Source organism: Protopterus annectens, chromosome 16.part0, assembly GCF_019279795.1.
Source record: "Protopterus annectens isolate FY-2018-M chromosome 16.part0, PAN1.0, whole genome shotgun sequence".
Classification (NCBI taxonomy): Eukaryota; Metazoa; Chordata; order Ceratodontiformes; family Protopteridae; genus Protopterus; species Protopterus annectens.
In genome coordinates, this window is record NC_056750.1 from 34,539,976 (window position 1) to 34,560,265 (window position 20,290).

Below are 20,290 nucleotides of genomic sequence, written 5' to 3' on the forward strand. Positions count from 1 at the left end.
GATCATGTCAGCTGCCCTGCTAGACAGGGGCCCACAGAAATAAATATTGTGGGAAGAAATATCCAGGGAATTGTTATGGCTAGGCTTGCATAGGCCTTAGGGCCGATAGCCTAGTACCAGCCTATGAACCTATTCCTCCCTGCTCACTTCCTTCAGCAATCAGAGCCAGCCCAGGTTCATCAGGGGAGTAGTTAAAGCTCCACCCCTGTATGCCATGCAGCCAATAAATGAAAAGGCATACTTAAGATATAGAGAACAATGACATAATATACTTTAGTTTAGTTCACACGGCTAAGGCTACCATCTTTCACAGGGCTGAGGCTACTATCTTTCACAGCTGGTAACAAGATTTATCTTGCACACCTGGGTTTGATTCTGTCACCCTCCACTTGCAAACTGCATGAATCTGGGCAAGTCATTTAACTGAACAGTGCTTCCAGGTTTCCACTGAAAATAGGCACTTTAGAATAGTGACACTCCTCATTGACAATATAGAAAATTACAATAAAAAAATATATTAATACATTATGTGTGCTTCTGGTTTTGTTTATGTGTGGGAGAATACTAGGGGGGAGGTCTCAGTGTCACACAAGGGTGGTAGATAGCAGAAGCTGGGGTACTGCAACAGGGCTAAAAGACAAATCAGTTTCAGAAATTAAGCATCAAATATTAAACACTAAAAACAAATGTTGAAATTACAGTTTATTTTTTTTAAAGTACAAAACAACAGTATTAGGTAGTAGAAAACACACTTCCATGATGACAGTCACAACCATCTAAGTACAGTGAAAAACAAGATGTTTGCTAGCCTTAATAAACCAAAAGTTTTGAACTGAAGAGACTGGCTCAGACTATGACATATTTTATCATCAAATAGAAATTGGCACGTCTGCATTTTCTCTTTTGCATTTATGTTGTGCTTTTTGAGTCTTCTGACCAGACTTGTTCCTCCTTTTGCAAAGTCAGCATGGCCTCACTGTCTGCAGGTGTCATGAAATGCTTCAAGGGTCCTGAAGTCTCTCCATGTCGGAGGAAGGCCATCCTGCAGGTACTTGCCACAGCGTTGACATGGAGCTTGAAACAGCTTTGAGTAACTTCTCAGCCAAGTCTAGAAGACAGAACCATGGTATTATTAGCTATTTACATCTAGAGAAGGAAATGGAAACCAAAGTAACCAAGCAGTGCAACAAGAGAAAATAAAACTAGTAGAAAGCTGGCATACAAAAGAGGACAAATTACTGGTAGAGATGTTTTCATGGTACAGATGCTCCATTTTCTACAAATTTATCACAGTTTATTCTGTTACTACAATGCATCCCAGGAGCTTACTTTTCAGAAGTGTCTTATAATGCAACAGAAACAATTTATGCTTCTAGGCAGAACAGACCATTACTACTGTGGAATGAATGTATGTCTGGTGGTAGATCGGGGTGCATACTGCACGAACAGTGACCATTACTATTGTGTAATGAATGTATGTCTGGTAGTAGATCGGGGTGCATACTGCACGAACAGTGACCATTACTATTGTGGAATGAATGGATGTCTGGTGGTAGATTGGGGTGCATACTGCAAGAACAGTGACCATTACTATTGTGGAATGAATGTATGTCTGGTGGTAGATCGGGGTGCATACTGCAAGAACAGTGACCATTACTATTGCGGAATGAATGTATGTCTGGTGGTAGAATGGGGTGCATACTGCACGAACAGTGACCATTATTACTGGGAAATGAATGGATGTCTGGTGTTAGATTGGGGTGCATACTGCAAGAACAGTGAACTTGCTTTAGCAAATTTTTATGCATTTTTTCATCCCCATGCTCTGTTGTCTAAGGAATCAGTGAATGAGATTTTCTTTTAAAACTCTCATGATTCCCCCTGTCTACAACTTGCAAAAGCTCATTGGTGGCCTTATAATTATGTTGCATGATAGCTTTTTCACCCACTTTTGCAAGTGTTATTGGCAAAAGCAACAAATTATGGAGAAAAATACAGCACTGCCATACACAAATCCTACAAAATGGCCAAATGACAGCAAATCCCATGAAAAGTTAAATTATTAGAGATATTTGATCTGATAATCCCATACCATGGAATGGGAGCAGTGACTGTAATGGTGATATAAATAAATATAAAAGTGCCTTCATTTCTACATTTAATAGCTCAAGTAGGAAAATAAATGATGTCTTGGTGAAGAACTGGCAGGTGTTGAAGTATGACAGGGATACTGGGGTAAAATTAGTGATGGACCAGTTACTACTTACCAGAATGGTAATAATTTATAGGATTTGCTTGAGAAAAATATTGGGTCCATTGTAGATGGATGGATGAAGAAATGTGGTTTTTGTTTCCATCATGTGTACATTTTGGAGAGGAATAAAATTACAATTAATGGTTATAAATTTAAACCAGCTGGTAAATTTACATGTGATACAGAGAAAGTGGTGTATTGTGCTCTGTGTATGTCTTGCATGTTTCTATATTGGGAAAACAAAAAGAAAATTTAGGAGCCATATTTATGAGTACTTGAGGGATATTAAAATTAAGGAGGATGCAAGTGCTCTGTCTAAACATTGTGTTGAATTTGAGAGAGTTGGTGTGACAACGTAGGCTTGATGTGATGCACAGGCCAGGTTTAAATGATCAGGCTACTTTAACCAGTGTTTTAAAACTTAAAGCTTTGGTGAGATGATTTTATGGAGGAGGGACTTGATTTATTTATACATATATACATACATATATATAAATATGTACACACACACACACAAATATATTTATACATTTTTATATATAACAGTTGTTTATTAATTTCTTTTGGATGCATGTATATATATCTATATGTATATATATATATATATATATATATATATATATATATATATATAAAAAATATATGGGTCTACCTCGTAACAATGAAAGACCAGAAGAACGAAACGCAGAACACCGAGACGAAAACAACAAAACCCCAGAACACCGAAAAACACATAAGTTTACAAAACACATATAACACACAAAAACACAGACACAACTTCCCCACACTACTAAACAAAACACCTTACACTAATGATAGGCAGGGGGCAAGCCCCCTTGTGCCCCCCGCACCCCCCTACTTTAATATTCTAACTCCGAGATCGCACAAACAGACACACAAGACAAACACACACCCACACAGTACAGTCCCTCACACACACACACCACAGTCACAACACACACTTATACACAGCATTTCCCTTCACAAATACACTCACACACACACACACACACACACTTACCTACAGCAGAACACGAAAAGCATCAGGTTTTGAATTTCGCGCTTTTTGGTGTTCTGCGGTTTCGTTTTCGTCTCGGCGTTCCGGATTTCAATCTTTCTGGTCTTTCGTCCAACTCAAGTAGACCTATATATATATATATATATATATATATATATATATATATATATAATAAATACATAAATGTATATTTTTTATACCCTGAAAGAATTATAAGGTTCTATATTTTATTTTTTGCTTGATTTTAAGGCTATGTAAATGTGAACTACTATTCTTGATTTACTCATGTTGAGAGCAAGAATGTTTTTAGGGGGTGTGTTGCTTTAATTTTCTACTTCCTGTTAATGCCTTGTATAAAAAGGAAGTTGAGCTGTGTGAGTATATCTGATGAAGTTTTTTCATGGCGAACAGATGAAAGCGCTAATCTTTTGTGTTAATAAATTTGTGGTTCTACTTGGAAGAAAAAAATTATGGCTTGCAGTGTTTCTACTACCTGTTTACTGCAATTTGGTGTTTTATTGAGGCATTTCCACGATCCAGTGTTTGTTTCAAAAGTTAAATGCAGTATGTGAAATACATTAAATCCATCCATCCACAACTCCCTTTTCTCATTTTTACACATGGGGTTGGAGAGTCACAGTGGCAATCATCAAGAGCCAAGGTTCACACTGCCGAATGGCGAACCTTGCCACGGCTGCTCTTCCACACCACACACTCGCACACACACACACACACACACACACACACACACCTATAGCCAGTTTAGAATATCCAATCCACCTACTGCATGTCTTTGGGATGTGGAAGAAAACTGCAGCATCCAGAGGAAACCCACATGAACACAGGGAGAACATGCAGACTCCGCACAGAAGGAACCACAGCTGAGAAGTGAACTAGAAAACCTTTTCCTGTGAGATGACAAAGTTAACCACTGTGCCACTCTTCCACCCGATTAAATCCTCTAAACAGAAAACACTGAATTTTACTGAGTCACTCAAACAAAATTTAAAATTTAAATAACATCACAGTTGGACTTAATCTATGACAAATGTGAACTGAGTGATATCTGAGAAAAACAAAGACAGGTTAAAGCTGCAGAACGATAAGACACAGCAAACTGTGGAGCGCCTCTACCACAGCAATTATACCAAACATGTCAGGCACATATGAACAGATGCCACAAACTGTGGACCACCTCTACCACAGTAATTATACCAAACATGTCAGGCAGATATGAACAGATGCCATAAGCATGGTGCAGAGTGTACAGCAGGTCTTCAAATGAATTGACAATAAATATCATTTCAAACAAACAAATGTCTGAAATGGCATTTGAAATTTTTTTATAAGACATCTTTCTTTGTAAGGGGGGGGGTGAAGTCAGTGCACCCATTACTTACCACAGTAAATTCCAAGAAAACTGGGGATTATTCCTATGGTGTGGACACTGTCAACAAGTGTGCACACAGGCTGGGATGCCAAAGTGGCACTTGCATGTTTGGCCCCTGGCTAATTACTTTGCAGCCATGGTTCATTCAAGAAGAATACGCACTGATGTTTTCACAGAAAAAAATAAAACAAAGGACAATCCATGACACCCATTACGTGAGAAAGAATAGTTGTGTAAAATCTTACCATAGCAATAGATGTCATTTTCTTCTATATGCTGCAGTATTCATAACATGAGGGGGAGTCTGCCTCCGGCAGACTTTTACGTCTGACCAGTATACAAAAGTCTAATGCTAGTGTGAGGTGTATGCAGAACGTATGCCGGTCATAAAGTGACATTGGGTATAAAGCAGACATCGGCACGTACCAGAACTCAGAACTGAATGCAGCAAAAAGCATCAGCCTGAACCCAGGTGAGTAAAACATGCCACCAGAAGCCAGGCAAGCATCAGGGGGAAGGCTGGGGAGGGGGGGAGTAATACTGTAGCATATAGAAGAGAAGGACATCTATGGTTATGGTAAGATTTTACACAACAATTCCATGTCATTCTATTCATATGCTGCAGTATTCATGACATGAGGGAGAATACCAAAGTTCATGCAGAAGAAGAATTGGGCAGAGGAGCAGAAACATTCATCACAAACCCATGCAGAATAGCCCTGGCAAAACCAGCTATGGACCTGGAAATCTTGTCCAACTTATGTTTCGTGAGGGTAAACTTATAATGTTTTGTGAGGGTATGAACAGAAGACCAAGTAGCTGCTTCCAAGATACAGCAAGTGTGCAAGCCTTTAGAGAAGGCATCAGAGGAAGACACTGCTCTAGTGGAATGTGTCCTAATATGGCGAAGATAGAATTTTTCCTGAGCCACATAGGAAGAAATAGTTTGGAATGTGTCCTAATAGGTGAAGGTAGAATCTGTCCATGAGCCACATAGAAGTAAATAGTTTTGGAAATCCAAGTGGAAACAGTCTGCTTAGAAACAGGTAGGTCCAGGGCTCTTGGGTGATAGGAAACAAACAGTTGATAAAATTTCTTAATTGGTTTGGTTTTATCCAAATAATATCCGAGTTGCCTGTGCATGTCTAAAGTGTGTAGGATCCTCTCATTAGAGGATTGAGGAGAAGGGGAAAAAATGGAAGACTGATGGACTGATTGAAGGATAACTTATTAACCACCTTGGGCATGAAGGAGGGGTTAGTGTGTAGGAAAACCCTATCCTTGTAGAAAACTGTAAAGGGGGAAGAGGACACGAGAGCCTGTAAGTCAGACACTCTTCTGGCAGAAGTAATGGCCATGAGGACTGTTTTCCAGGTGCAGTGTTGGAGAGAAGGAGAATTTTCTGGCTCAAAAGGGGCCAGTATGAGTTTTTCTAAGACAAAGTTGAGATGCCAAGGAGAAGGGACTGGTTTCCTTGGTGATCTGATGTGAAGGACACCTTTTAAGAAGAGTTTAACTTCCAATCTGGAAGCTAAAGGGGGAGACATAGGCAGACATGCAGAAACAGCGGAAAGGTGAGCTTTTACTGAGGAGTATGATAGTCCACATTTCAGTAATTCACACAGGTAGGACAGAACCACTGCAACATCCACTAGTAGTGGTTGTAAATCCTTTTTAAGACACCAGATGGAAAACCTTTTCCATATGGAAACATAGGATTTCCTAGTTGAGAGTTTTTTGGCCTCCTGCAGAACTTGTAGCATCTCCTCAGAAAAAAGTTGTCTGAAGTGAATCAAAACCCTATCAACCTTAGAGTCAGCTGTAGAGTTGACATCTGTTGATGTAGTAAAGTTCTCTTGTCCTGTGCGAGTAGGTCCATTCTGTAAGGTAACTTGTGGGGACTGCCCCCGGCTAAATGCAGAAAAATGGGGAACCAATGCTATCTTGGCCAAAAGGGAGTCACTAGCAAGATTTTTGGTTGCTCCTGTTGGATCAACATGACCTTTTGAAGAAATGGGAAAAAAGGAATGCAAAAATAAACATTCCTTTCCAAGAGAAAGATAGGGCATCCACCTTCTATGCCAAGGGATCTGGGACAAAACTTAGGAAGTTGTCTGTTCATGGGGGTAGCAAAGAGATCTACCTGAAGTATACCGCATCGATGGACTATGTCCAGAATCACATCCTTGTGAAACAGTCATTCATGAGATTGAATTATTGACCTGCTCAGTGAGTCTACCCCCACATTTTGGGATGAGGGAATGTAAACCACCTGGAGGAAAAGTTGACTCTGGACAGCCAAGTCCCAGGCCTGCAACACCAGTCTGCACAGGAAGTAGGACTTCGACCCTCCCTGTTTGTTGACATACCACAGTACCGTGGTATTGTCTGCAACCATGTTAACACCCCCCGGAGGAAAAAGTGATTTGAAGATTTGGAGAGCGAAGATCAGGGCCCTCATCTCCTTTATATTAATGTGCTGCCTTTTCTTGGAAAACAAACCAGACATCTCTGACCCTCCATGAGTCCAGTGTTTCTCCCCATCTCATGTCTGAAACATCCGTGTACAGCTCCTGAGTGGGAGGAGGTGGTTGCAAGGGTAAGCCTGGGTTCTTTGCCACCTGTTAGATCCACCAGTGTAATTACTTTTTTCAGGCAAGGCAGGAGAGGGATAAGCTCTACAGGGTAAGAGTGTTGTACCCATACTGTTTTCAAATACCACTGGAATTTCCTCATGTGCAACTTGGCTAGAGGGAGCATGGGAATAGTGGAAGCCATGAACCCCAGGTTGTGAATAAACTTCCTGGCAGTCAGGGATTGATGGAGCAAGAGATTCTGGAAGTAAGGAGGTGAGGGACGGGACCTTTTCTGGAGGCAAGGATGCCAACATCCTATCTGATTGGATCCTGCAGCCAAGAAAGATGTGGTCTTGGGAAGGAAAGAGAGAAGATTTCTCGTAATTGATTGTGAACCCTGGACTCTCCAAAAGTGACACCATGAAGGAAAGGTTCTCCTGAAGGATGTCTGGAGTCTGGGCCTGCAGAAGGAGGTTGTCTAGGTTTGGGAATATATGTATGTCTTGCAGCCTGCAGAAAGCTATTTCAGGAGCAAAGCATTTTGTGAACACCCTCGGGGCCGTAGACAATCCAAAGGGCAAGGCACAGAATTGAAAATGTGATGAAGTATAGCTAAGCAAAGAAACTTCCTGAACCGCAGACAAATGGGAATATGAAGATAGACATCCTTAATGTCCAGAGACACCATGAAGGCCTGAGGGAGGCTGAGAGGAAGAAGGGCAGGTAAAGTTAACATGCGAAAGGTGGGGAACTTCAGAAAAGTATCTAGATAGGAAAGGTCTAGGAATGGGTTCCAAGGACCATGCTTCCAGCGTACCAGGATCATCCTGGAGTAGAACCCTTTTTCTACTTAGGAAGGTGGCACTAACTGAACAGTGTCCTGAGAAGGAAGGCTAGAAATGACTTGGGGGAAAAATTCCAGTTGTTCTTTTCGAGGTTGTGGAATACCCTTGAAGGGGTGAGAAGTTTTACAAACCATCAAATACCCTTGCAGGATGATGGATAGGGCCCAAGAGTCCTGAGTTATCTGTTTCCAAGCAGGGAGAGAATGAGTGGCACAAATGGACAGAGGTGTTAAAGGTTCAGGGGGCAGGTAGTTATAAACTACCTGGCTTAGCCTGAAAAGGCTGCTTCTGAGAGGGAGTAGAAGGGGTAGATTTAGATGAAAATTGTTTTCTAGGACCTCTCTTACCTTTGGAAGAATGGGGCCTGGCAGACTTTCTAACAAAGGTGGTCTTGATAGGACAGTTGCTCTGAAACCCGAGCACCGGGGAAACAAAGATATGCATCACGTCTTCAGCAGAGGTAACAAACAGTGCTTTGTTGTTCAGGGGGCATTCATTTTTATCTTAATATCATCAGGCAAAGGTTGGAGCCTCAGCCAGGACTACCTCCTCAGGACTGCTCCAGATGCAACTGCTCTAACTGATGCATCCACGGCAACATAGTTGCACTTTATGGAATGCCATATAACTTGAGATGAGGAGTTAAGGATGGAGGTAAGCTTAGCCTTAGTGGGAGAGTCAAGAAGCTCTGACAGTAATTTGCTAGCATCTGAAAGAAGGGTCAAGGAATATTTGGCCATACGGGTCTCATAGTTAATGGCTCTGAAAGCCAGAATAGTTGAAGTGTAAACCTTTTTCCTATCCGTTCCATGACTCTCCTCTCCTTATCTGAGGGGAGCAGAGAAGTGGAGGGAAGCATCTTGGATGCCTCATCTGCAGATACTGAGATGGGAGCAGGGTCTGCAGAGGGACATTTGAATGGGAATTTAGAGTTCTCTGGCACTTTATAAAATCTATCTGGCCTTTTGGGTGCTGGAGGTTGAGAATTTGGGCACTGAAGCAACAGCAAAGGCATCTAGGAAGGCTGGCAAAACAGGATGTATGGCAGATGGGGAAGGGGAGCCCATCTGTAGCAGGTCATAGTACCTTTTCTGGATGTCAGATATCTGACAACAATCCTACTTGAAAAACACCCTCACCATAAGAACTGTTTCCCCAAAACAGATATCGTCCCCCGGGTAATCAGTTTCATTAGATTACTCTTCTGGGTAAGCATAACGCAAAGGGGAAGAAATTCGGGCTGAATAAGCACAAGATTCGTCCCCTGAGGATTCCTCCTCATCTGAGGGATACTCCTCAGAAGTTCTCCTTTGAGGAGTAGAGGAAGGAATGGCAGGTGAATGGACAGAAAGAGCTGAGGACTGTCTCAGGGCCATAAAAGCATTTAAAAGGTCTTAGAAAAAGGTCTGCCAATCTGGTGGCTGTCCCTGAGGAGCTGGAGAAACATGTTTTGTCTCAATTATTTTTTTTGGGGGGCTCCATGTGGTGAAAGTTGGATGGGCCTGACGTTGGCCTATACTCCACAATGTCAGTAGGAACATCCTCTCACACTATAATCTGGGAAATACCATGCGGGCCTTCAGTTACAACGAGCCATGATTCCCCTGTTACACCCTAGTCGGACACCTAAATTTCCCTACCAGGACCTTTATGGCCTCCACACTGATGTCCATCAAAGGAGTATCTACCGACTCCAGGGCTGCCTCCTGCCCAACATCGGCCTTGGGCGAGACTTTCAGAACAAACATGGCAGCTTGTGTGGCTTAGTGAACTAAGGAGGTTAGCAGGGAGCAGAGGGCAAATCAGGCCTAGGCTTCTTGGCCTTCTTAGCTTGCCGCTCGGCTGAAGGACCTGTCATAGCTTCCATGTCACATGCAAGATGCTTTAGGTACTGATTTTCAAGATATAAGTTAAGGGAAGCTAAGCCACTAAAATAGGGTCTTGGGTACAAAGGCCTTACAAACAGCATGAGAAGCATGGTCGTGATCAGGGCCTAGGCAAAATAAACAAAGGTCATGAGAGTCCTTATGTGGAATCTGCTTTCCACACAGTCACTTGCCCTTACTAGCTGACAAGTAATCACGACAATACACAGTAGCCAAAAATTGCAATGAAAAAACCACAACAGAGTATTTATCTGAACCAAGGTTCGCAACTTGTATGATGATCGACGACCGGAGCAGATCATCAGATAGGCAGCAGAAAAGTTCTGAGGTCTGGTACGTGCCGACATCCACTTTATACCCGATGTCACTTTCTGACAGGTGTATGTTCTGATTCTGTGCAATATCACATGTAACTCACAGTAGCATTAGACTTTTGTATACTGGCTGGATGTACGAGTCAGCCGGAGGCAGACTCCCTCATGTTATGAATATTGCAGCATATGAATTGAAAGACATCACAAAACCCTAGTACTTGTTTTTCAAGAGATAAAAGCTTGGAGTAATAGTTCAGTGTCATGATGGTAAGGCATGATGGATTAATTAAGAGATGATGAAATCACCAGAATGTTATTGATCAAGACAATCATAACTTCATCATTGCTGGCATCCTGTTTAAGATGTGCATAAGTATATATACATTATACTTGTACATTATACACATTTCACATAGAAAAACTGAACCAAGTATGATTGCCATGCATACTAGTAGAAGAATCAAAACACTATTCTGAAATGATCATGTCCAGAAGGAAAAAAATGCTTCAACTCTGCATCAGAGGTAACATAATTAAAAGATTACTAAGCCACATTCAAAAACAAATCACCAACTGCTTCAAAAAGCAAAATAAAGAAAACCAGGCCCACCAAAGGTGGGAAATCTTAATATAAACAGATGACCCTGAAGGACATGACAGAACTGAAACCTGAATGGGAGTTGCGGTTGCTAAGCACATTAGGACTTTCCGCCAAGCTCTTCAGTCGTCACTCTTCTGCAACTTTCTGACCTGAATGTCTCCAATTAGAGGAAGGGTCACATTCCTTATCAGTAGCAATGCAACTCTCTAGATAATTCAGTGTCCAAAGTGAACTCTTACAACATTTTTGTAGAATCTGAATGCTCATAGCTAGACCTGAAATTTGACTTGCTGCAGCATGTTTCATACGGTAAAGCCAGGAGGAGGCCTGCTTCAAGGAAAGCCTGAACGTGCTGTGTACTATTCAGTATTAAACATACGTGAGATAAGCCAAGTGCAAAAGGATAAAAGTCAATGAAAATTTGCATTTCACTAGAAGTTAATGACCCAAAAAATAAAATCATCAATATTTCACATATTGCATTAACAGCATATCTGTATGTATGTTTTTGGGTGGAGTTGGGAGGGGGGGGTCAGTCTGCTTACAGAGTAATATAAAATTTCTTGCATGGGGAGGCGCAAAGGTTTTTTTGGTACCTAGGGGAAGCACAATAACATCTCTTTGTTTTGAGAAAGGCTCTATGTGAGCGCGTCTTGAGAACTTATGTCAAAACTGCTTTGCTAGACAGTTTTCCTCTCTTGAGTATAAAGTGCTATGGTAGACATTCGCGCCACTCATTGCCCAGACAAGAAGTGTTTCCTTGTACCGTACAAGAAATGCCTTGCCCTGTTTAATTTGAAATTGAACAGCTACTACCCTCTACCTAATCCCCTAACTACAGAAGCACGAGTAGCAATAGCCTCATCTTTAATGTGGTCAACTACTGTTCTTAATTCCAGCCAAAATACTTCCTTAATAAAAACTGCCAATAATAAAACTGGCAGATTTATAAACTTAGCCTTACAACACAAATATCACTGCATTACTTTACTGAATGTCAACTGGCTATCAATATCAGCCCTAAAACAGGTACTGTAAAGAAGCTATAGGCCTCTACTACATGAGACTTAAAATATTACATAGTGAAGACTATAGCCTGGCTGAGTCTTTCTTACAGTTTTTACTGAATGCTTTATCTGTGTGACCTTTTTATCTTTTGTTTTGAGATATTTTGCAGACAGACTTTTGTTTATGGACATCAGGCTTGATTTTAAGCTCTGTGTTTCTAAAGTGTAGCCAAACAATCCACTTACACTTTACTGACAAAGTCATAAAAGAGGCCTAAACATGCATGTCTACAGCAAGTGAAGTCTGGCTTTATTGGCCTCAATGTACCCATAAAAACTTAAAAAGTAAAAAAATAGTCACGGGTATTCATGTAGCTGAAACACTTATGTCCTTAAGAGATCATTTGCACGCATTCCATGAACTTCTACTACAGAAGGTTTAAGGTATTACACAGTGAAGATTCTATCTTGGCTGGGTCTTTTCTTGTAGGAACGAGTTGTCCAGGCAAGGACATCCCCTTAGTGAATATCCTGGAGGCTGAGATGAGACACAATAGAAGGGCCCAGAATTGATACTAGCTGGATCGTATCAGTAAATGCAAAAGCCTCCTTGACTGATTGGCAAGCTTTATGCCCAGACACGTATCTTTAAGACCCAAAAAGTATACCCAATCTCATCCTGACAGACAATGCACTGCAACCAACTGAAATGCTTTTTGGGGAATAAATTCATTCTGGGTTCTCAAGTTACGGGTCAGCCAGAGGTTTTTTGTCTTTTTTGGGACTAAAAAGGACACAAAGTAGTAATGAGATAATTTCTAAACTTGTGGAACTTCTTTTCTTTATGAGTTTTAAAATATCTTTTCCTGCTACTCTTTTGATAGGATGAGACGCCTGGCAAGAGAAGAGAGTGGGGTTGTTGAAGAGTGTGGAATGGAATCAAACTGCTTCTGAATAACACTGTTCTTATCCACTTGCCCTGTATGATGTTCAGCAATACTTCAAGTGAAAACAGATGACACCTCACTGCCTCCAAAGTTATACAAAGATGACTACAGTATCCCTACTGCTGATGATTGTTCCTGCCTCTGGGAAAATTACCACTGAGAAGATTATCACAGCCATTTTGACTCCTCTTAAAATCTGGCTGCTCTGTTGTTGGCATGATGAAACCAGAGATGACTTGCTCCAAAGAATCCATGAAAGGGTGCACTGTGGAATTTAGAATGTAATGCCAACAGTGTAAGGAGACTTGCCCTCTTTTTTTTTTTTTACGTTCTTCAAGTGACTCAAATGATGGTGTGAAAATAGAACACCCACTGAAAAGGACATTGCTAAAGGTCAGCTTTGTGAAGTCTGTTAGACACAGCTAAGTATGGCATAAAAGAGCTATGACAGTGCTTTTTGCCCTGTGTTTACCATCTACAGAACTGTGAGCAAGTCACTTGGTGAAATTAGCAACAGACAACACAGATGACTTTGGTGACTACAATTCATCCAGAGAATGAATTATATCATCATCTTGTTCTCTCTGGATCCTCAACATATGAGAAAAGTTAGTTTGTTACTTCCTAAACCTGTCCACAGTCCGTGATTCCTTATCGGGAGGGATGGACTGCAGCTAGGGTAGAAATACAATCTGGTTTGGGAATCTTGATCCAGTACATCTGATCTTTTAGGACGCATTACAATCTTGTTTGGTCTTATGGGGACAGGTACCACAAAAATTATGGCTTTCCCACACAATTCTGATAAGCTGTGCCACTGTAGCAACTGGACTGAACAGCTAGGAGGATGGCACGGGGGGGGGGGTTAGAAAGCCTTTTGAAGGATCCTTTGCAGAGGTATTACAGTGCTTGCAGGCCATCCTCCTCCTCTCCTTCTCATCTCAAGAACTTTCCCAAACAGAATCATCAGGGTGGGGGATGAACGCCCTCTTCAGCCTTGACATCTGGAGTAGGGGGCTCATGGAGTAGAGTCTGAGTGGCTCCTCTTACACTTATGTTTCTTACCAAGAGTAAGAGGTTAGCGGTCTAAGGACAATGAGGAAGCCAAGACTTACCTAAATATCTGTGACTCATCATCATCCATTGTACACAATAAGAGTAGCTCTAGCAAGCAGAGTTAGAAAAATATACAACATATAAACAAAGAACATTTGGCTCAAAGATCACAGGTCATATGAATACATTAGTAATAATAATAAAAAAATAACTGCAGTTACTCATTATTAAGAAATTACTCCTGTGACCTTTGAGCTCATCATCATCAACCCTTTTTCCTCACATGGGGTTGGGGTGTCACATCACTTGTCGCCATCTCTCTTGATTCATTGCTACTCTCCTACCTTCATTGACAGTCATGCCGGACTGTTTCAGGTCTTCACTCTCAAAATCCATCAATCTCTTTACAGGACATTTTTCCCGTTTCTTCCAAGTCGTTGTCTTAAACTATTTTCTCCATTCTTGCACATGTGCATGAACCAATGCAGTCTTTTTTTTTTTTTTTTTTTACCTTCTCTGCAACTGAAGCTACTTTGGTTTCTGTTCTGATGTCATCATTTCTTTGTCTTTTCCACAATGTACATCTTAACACCCCTCTCAGGCAATTCATCTCTTTTGCCCCTAGCTTCGCTAGTTGCTCTGGCTCCACTGCCAATGTGACTGTATCGTACAAAATTACAGGCTCAGCACCGTTTCATACACCTTATGTTGCAGCTTCACTGGCATACTTCTATCACACATGACCCCAAACATCTGTGTGCCACTTGGTCGCATTCCTTCTGATTCTAACTTTGACCTCTTCATTCAGACTTCCCTTCTTTCCTCAACCAACAGTCCTAGATACTTGAAGCTGTTAACCTGTTTCACTGTTTCCCCCCTTCTTTCTCAATTTTCAGCTGCTTCTGATTTCCCCATTTGCTGCTATAGTAGCTGTCTTGTCTAAATTTAATTTCATCTCATGTGCCTTTAGTTTTGCATTCCATTCTTCTTCTGTCTGGTAAAATTCCTGTTCAAAGTCTGTGTGTAATGTCACATTGTCTGCATACAGCTGAATTGTCAATATGTTCCCTCTGACCTGTTTGCTAATATAGTCCATCACCAGTATGAACATCAGTGGGCTTAGAAAAAGCAAAGCAGAGGGCTACTACACTAAAATTAACGAATGACAAAGAATTTATTGAGCGCTTTCGGCCAGTTAATACCAGCTTTCTTCAGACAAGAAAAAATTACAGTCATATGACTCCTTTTAAATACCCTTAACTGATGTAATCACTCATTATTAATTAAACCCCCCTTTTTTAAAAGCGTACACATTTTTAAAAATAGCACAATTAAATACCATGAATAATTGTAAACTATAACAATATTTAAATTCACCTATCATATACTTTCAATTTTAACACACTAGCAATTGACACAACATCATTAAGATCAGGAAATGCAGATGCATACAAGAACATTATCCACCACAATTCCCGTTGCTCTAAAACAAGATTCCATGGAACCCCCTAGGGTTTACTGCCGGTACCTGTTCCAAAACTAAAAATTTTAAATTATGATTTTGACATTCACTTACATGTTTTGCTAATGCACTCGTCTCTTTCAATGTTCAGATGTCATGGTTATGCTCATAAATACGGTGTTTGAGCTTACGCTCAGTTTTACCTACATAATAGACTACACATGATCAACACCTTGCAGCATAAACCACCCCTTTTGTTCGATAAGAGTACTGGCCAGCGACATAAATATTTTTTGTACCCAAAAGTACTTGGTCGCATTCCAAGATAGAACGACATTGGCTACACATACCACACTTTTTTATCTTTTGTACAGTTTGCATTTTGAATACTTTAAAGATTATTAAGAACTGTTCTGGGGATTTTAGTGTGTACAATTTTAGTAGCTACGATATAACTGGAGCCCATCTGACTTGTTTACCAAGGGACTGACTATTGTTGCTACAAAAGGAGACGATTTGCTTAAAGTATTAATAGAACTTAAACTTTTTACAAGGAAATTGAATTTGGTCTCATTGTTTAATAATACAGCTTCCTCTGTTCAAAATAAAATAAGAATTCTTTTTAATCCTGACCTACATCCAACCTTGAAAAAGTTTGAAAAAGTTTGTGAACTTGATCTAATATCTTTTTTGTCTAGAACAGAATCTACGTGCATGTCTAATATATCAAGGATACAGTGCCAGATGATGTAGGACATTAAAAAATCTGTCTCTTTAAGGTTGATGCAACCTGATAAAGGTGGGGGCTTGATTATTATGGATCAGGTTGATTACAACTAAAGGATATTACAGTTATTGTATGATGAGTCCTATAGTGAGGCGTCACTTAAAGAAATAAACATTTCCTATAGTAGGATTGATTATTTCTTATATGATATGTTGACAGAGGGGCAACTGACAGTGGATGAATTTAAATTTGTGAGTAATAGCACACCAAAATTGCCTACTATTTTTGGTGTGCCAAAACAGCACAAGGACATTTATAATCCACCTTTTCACCCTATCATTGATGGGACCGGTTCTAAGACTTATTTTATTGCAAAATTTATTGATCAGTAATTAAAAGAATGTTTGGTACTTACGTATTAATGTAACCAGATTTTTGCGGCAATGCTGGTTGCTTCTGTTTAAGTCAAGTAGTAGCAGTAGTGTTATGAAGGTTAGACACATGTCTCCTGTAATGTTTTAGTAGTTTTACGAAGGTTTATCATTGAAACGGCTGAAAAAAACTGAAGTCGGAAAAGTAAGGTTTGAAAAATAGGTTTCCCCTTTACCGCCAGCATCTCGTGTCAGTTTAAGCAAGTCCCATTCCACTTTCAAGACGTTCCTTTGACATGCTGCCAGTCGGTGAAGGAAAGAGATCTGTTTTCAAAACCATTACTTATTCTTTTCACAGCCGATTCAATGAGAAACCTACCCTAAGACTACAAAAACACTACAGAAAATAATAGCAAGCGCCTAATCTGCTGTTTAAACTCCGCTTGTGCGCAATATCATCTGCTTAACTGCCACACTCCTTTCAGAACCAACAGACATACACACGGAACCACTGCGATCACATAAATCAATGCTTGACGTCTTTAAAGGACGCGTCCCACAAATCTTATAAGGACAGTGCACCCTTCCATATTACACTTCAGTGATGCCGTTTCAGTAGAAATCAACAAAGTTAAAAAATGATGCAAAATCTAGTTGCGATAATACGCAAGTACCGAATGTTTATTATCCGTAAAACATCTGTGTCGTGACTCCTGTGATTTTTTATTAAAATGTAATCAGGTGGGACCTTTCCTGGATGGGACTTTATTAACAATTGATGTGAAGGACCTCTTTACTTGTATACCGCACGTACTTGGTTTGGAGGGGTTTACAGACTTTTTTACTGATTATGTTCATATTCCTCAGGACGGGATTAATACTTTGTCACACTTAATGGAAATGGTATTGTGCAATAAAGATATATATTATGATGGACATTATTTTAAACAAATAGGTGTTGCTATGGGAACACCATGTGGCCTATTGTATACAAATGTTATGTTGGTGTGGGAGTTGCGTTATTTGTTTCAAAGTGAATTTTTTAAACATGTAGAATGTATGCTTGTTTCTTAGATTATTTATTTACTGTATGGGGGACTACATGAAGAGATTCCAGTTTTTATGGATTTTATAAATGCTAGCACTGATTTTTTGCAATTTTCATATTAAACTGGAACTGCCTCTATAGCATATTTGGATGCCTTGTTAATAAAATTTATGATCATAACAATGTCATTCGAATAGAGTAAGAAATGAGTGCATTAGTAAATCATGTCAAAGAAAGTCAAAATCATAATTTTAAATTTTGTTTTGGAACAGGTGCCAGTAAACCCTAGGGGGACCATGGAATCTTGTTTTAGAGCAACGCGAATTGTGGTGGATATTGTTCTTCCATGCATCTGCATTTGCTGGCCTTAATGATGTTGTATCAATTGCTAGTGTGTTACAATTGAAAGTATATGACAGGTGAATTTAAATATTGTTATAGTTTATAATTATTCATGGTATTTAATTTAACTGTGTTGTTTTAAAAAATATATATGTATATGTTTTTAAGAAAGGTGAGTTTTTCAGGGAACTCAACACTTGAAGAAATACAGAACCAAAAACTGTTCCCAGAACAAACCATGATCCACGAAAATATCACAATGAACTTCTTTTATTAACATGCAAAACAAAGGTTGAGCGCTTTCATCTACCCAAAGTAGATTTCATCAGAACACTAAATGGATCAAAACTTGTCTCTTAAATACCCGCCTAAAACATCACCTGACCAATTAAACCACATTTCAATTAATGAAACCCAACTGAACAACTTTAAAAATATTGTCAATAATAATAATGAATTAAAAAATGCCTAAAACAGCATCAGAATTCAATCATATACTAAAAATTCTCTGTCAGTTTGAATATGAAACATAACCCCAACTCTAATAATACATGCTAGATGAATATTTCATATGAAATAATGTAATAAATGCATGAAGTGCATATAAAGAACAATATCAAAAATGTATAATACAAATCTAACAATGAATACAAGTTACATAACAATTACAGTATAAAGTTATAAACTGCAACGATTATATTGTGCATTTCTAAAAAAATTTAACTACTTATATTAAAAAATAAAAATAAAAATTTTTTTTACAGACCTACAGCATAATTAATTTCTTATAAGGGGCTTGGTAGGAATATATTCATTAATGCCTGGTGGACTTGCCGCATTTAACTTAATCTGCCATTTGATCTCTTTTTCCCCCAGAATTGCCTTAATGTTACGCCCCCGGGGTTGTTCTTAACTACTTCAAGAATGGCAAATTTAAAGGAATCATAGCCAGCACTACCGACTAAGTGTCTATATAGTGCATTGTTTATGTCCTTCTTTTTTATACAGTATAAATGATCATAAATTCTATTACGTAATTTCCTGTCCGTTTTTCCAACATAAAAACTTGGACAGGACATGCACTTTCCTATATAAACAACGTGTTGGGTCTGGCAGTTTCCCTTGCAAAAATAAATCCTACTTCTAATATTATTCTCTAAACTAATACTCTCCACTTGTAAAATGGAAGAGCACTGATTGCAATGTCCACATTGCTTGGTCCCTATCCTATGAGTATTCCGGAAATTGTCACTATAATCGGACCGAATATCAATCATCTTTTTGAAATTCATCCCTGTTTTGTAAACATAGGTTGGTCTCTCGCCTACTCTATCACAAATTCCTTCATCACTAGTAAGAATATTCCAATTACTATCTATAATCTCTATAATCTTCCTCACATCCCCTACATGATGTCCAAATTGTAATATACATGACCTATGATATCCATCTCCTGATTTACTACATTCATTTCCACTGGATGACACTAAGCACTTGCTAAGGACATGTATATACTTATTACCCCATTCACGTGTAACATATTCAGTGATGTCCTTAATCATAGCTTCAGGATAACCTCTCTGTCTAAATAATTTGCCAATAAAGGCCATCTCAAGGATCATATCTTCCTTTCTAGATGTCATCCTAGCAGCCCTTATGCACTGCCCTTTTAAAATACTTCTTTTCTGTGTGTAGGGATGATTACTTGAAAACTCCAAATAGGCATTATAGAAAGTATCTTTCCTGTAGATCTTAGACTGAAAAGAATGTCCATCACTGAATATGTAAGTGTCTAGATAATTTACTCCTGTCCTACTGATGTTATGAGTGAATTGTAGGTAAGAGGTACTTCCATTGATGTAATCAATGAAATTCTTAAATTTCTCCTCATCCCCCTTCCAAAGGATGAATAAGTCATCCAGGTACCTGACATAACAACTTATATACTCCGTCCAGGGTGATTTCAAAACAAATTCCTCCTCCCAATCCAGTAAGACTAGATTGGCGTATATGGGGGCACAAGCAGCCCCCATAGCTACACCCGCTGTTTGTTTATAGTGCTCACCTTCAAACAATATAAAGTTGTTGTCTAGCACAATGTTGATGAATTCAGTTAGTAAGTCAATCTTATCCCACTGTAATTGACTATGTTTGTTCAAGCTGTTAATAAATTTAGTCACCCCATCCACTTTAGGTATGCAAGAAAACAAGTCCTTTACATCGATGGTAACAAATAGTAAATTGGGATCCCATATATCTTGTTTGAACTTCCCTAAAAATTCCCAGGAGTCTTTTATAATGTGTGGTATCAACTTATAAATGTGCTTTAACCATTGGTCAATAACCTTGCCAAATGGAAAGGCTTTGCTACGACTTCCTGAGATAATGGGTCTGAAAAGGGGATCCCTGATATTTTTGTGTATTTTGGGAATTCCTACTATGGTTG

The 20,290-nt window shown here is 39.4% G+C and overlaps 1 protein-coding gene across 1 annotated transcript in view; it reads right to left on the bottom strand.

The window, feature by feature from the left end:
- Nucleotides 1–689: 689 nt before the first annotated feature.
- The window catches only part of MED27 (mediator complex subunit 27), a 1,926,959-nt gene continuing 1,907,358 nt past the window's right edge, over nucleotides 690–20,290 (bottom strand). Inside the window, exon 8 of the mRNA XM_044058476.1 lies at nucleotides 690–1,108. Within this exon, the coding sequence (XP_043914411.1) occupies nucleotides 974–1,108 (135 nt within the window). The 3' untranslated portion in view covers nucleotides 690–973. The remainder of the gene's footprint in view (nucleotides 1,109–20,290) is intronic.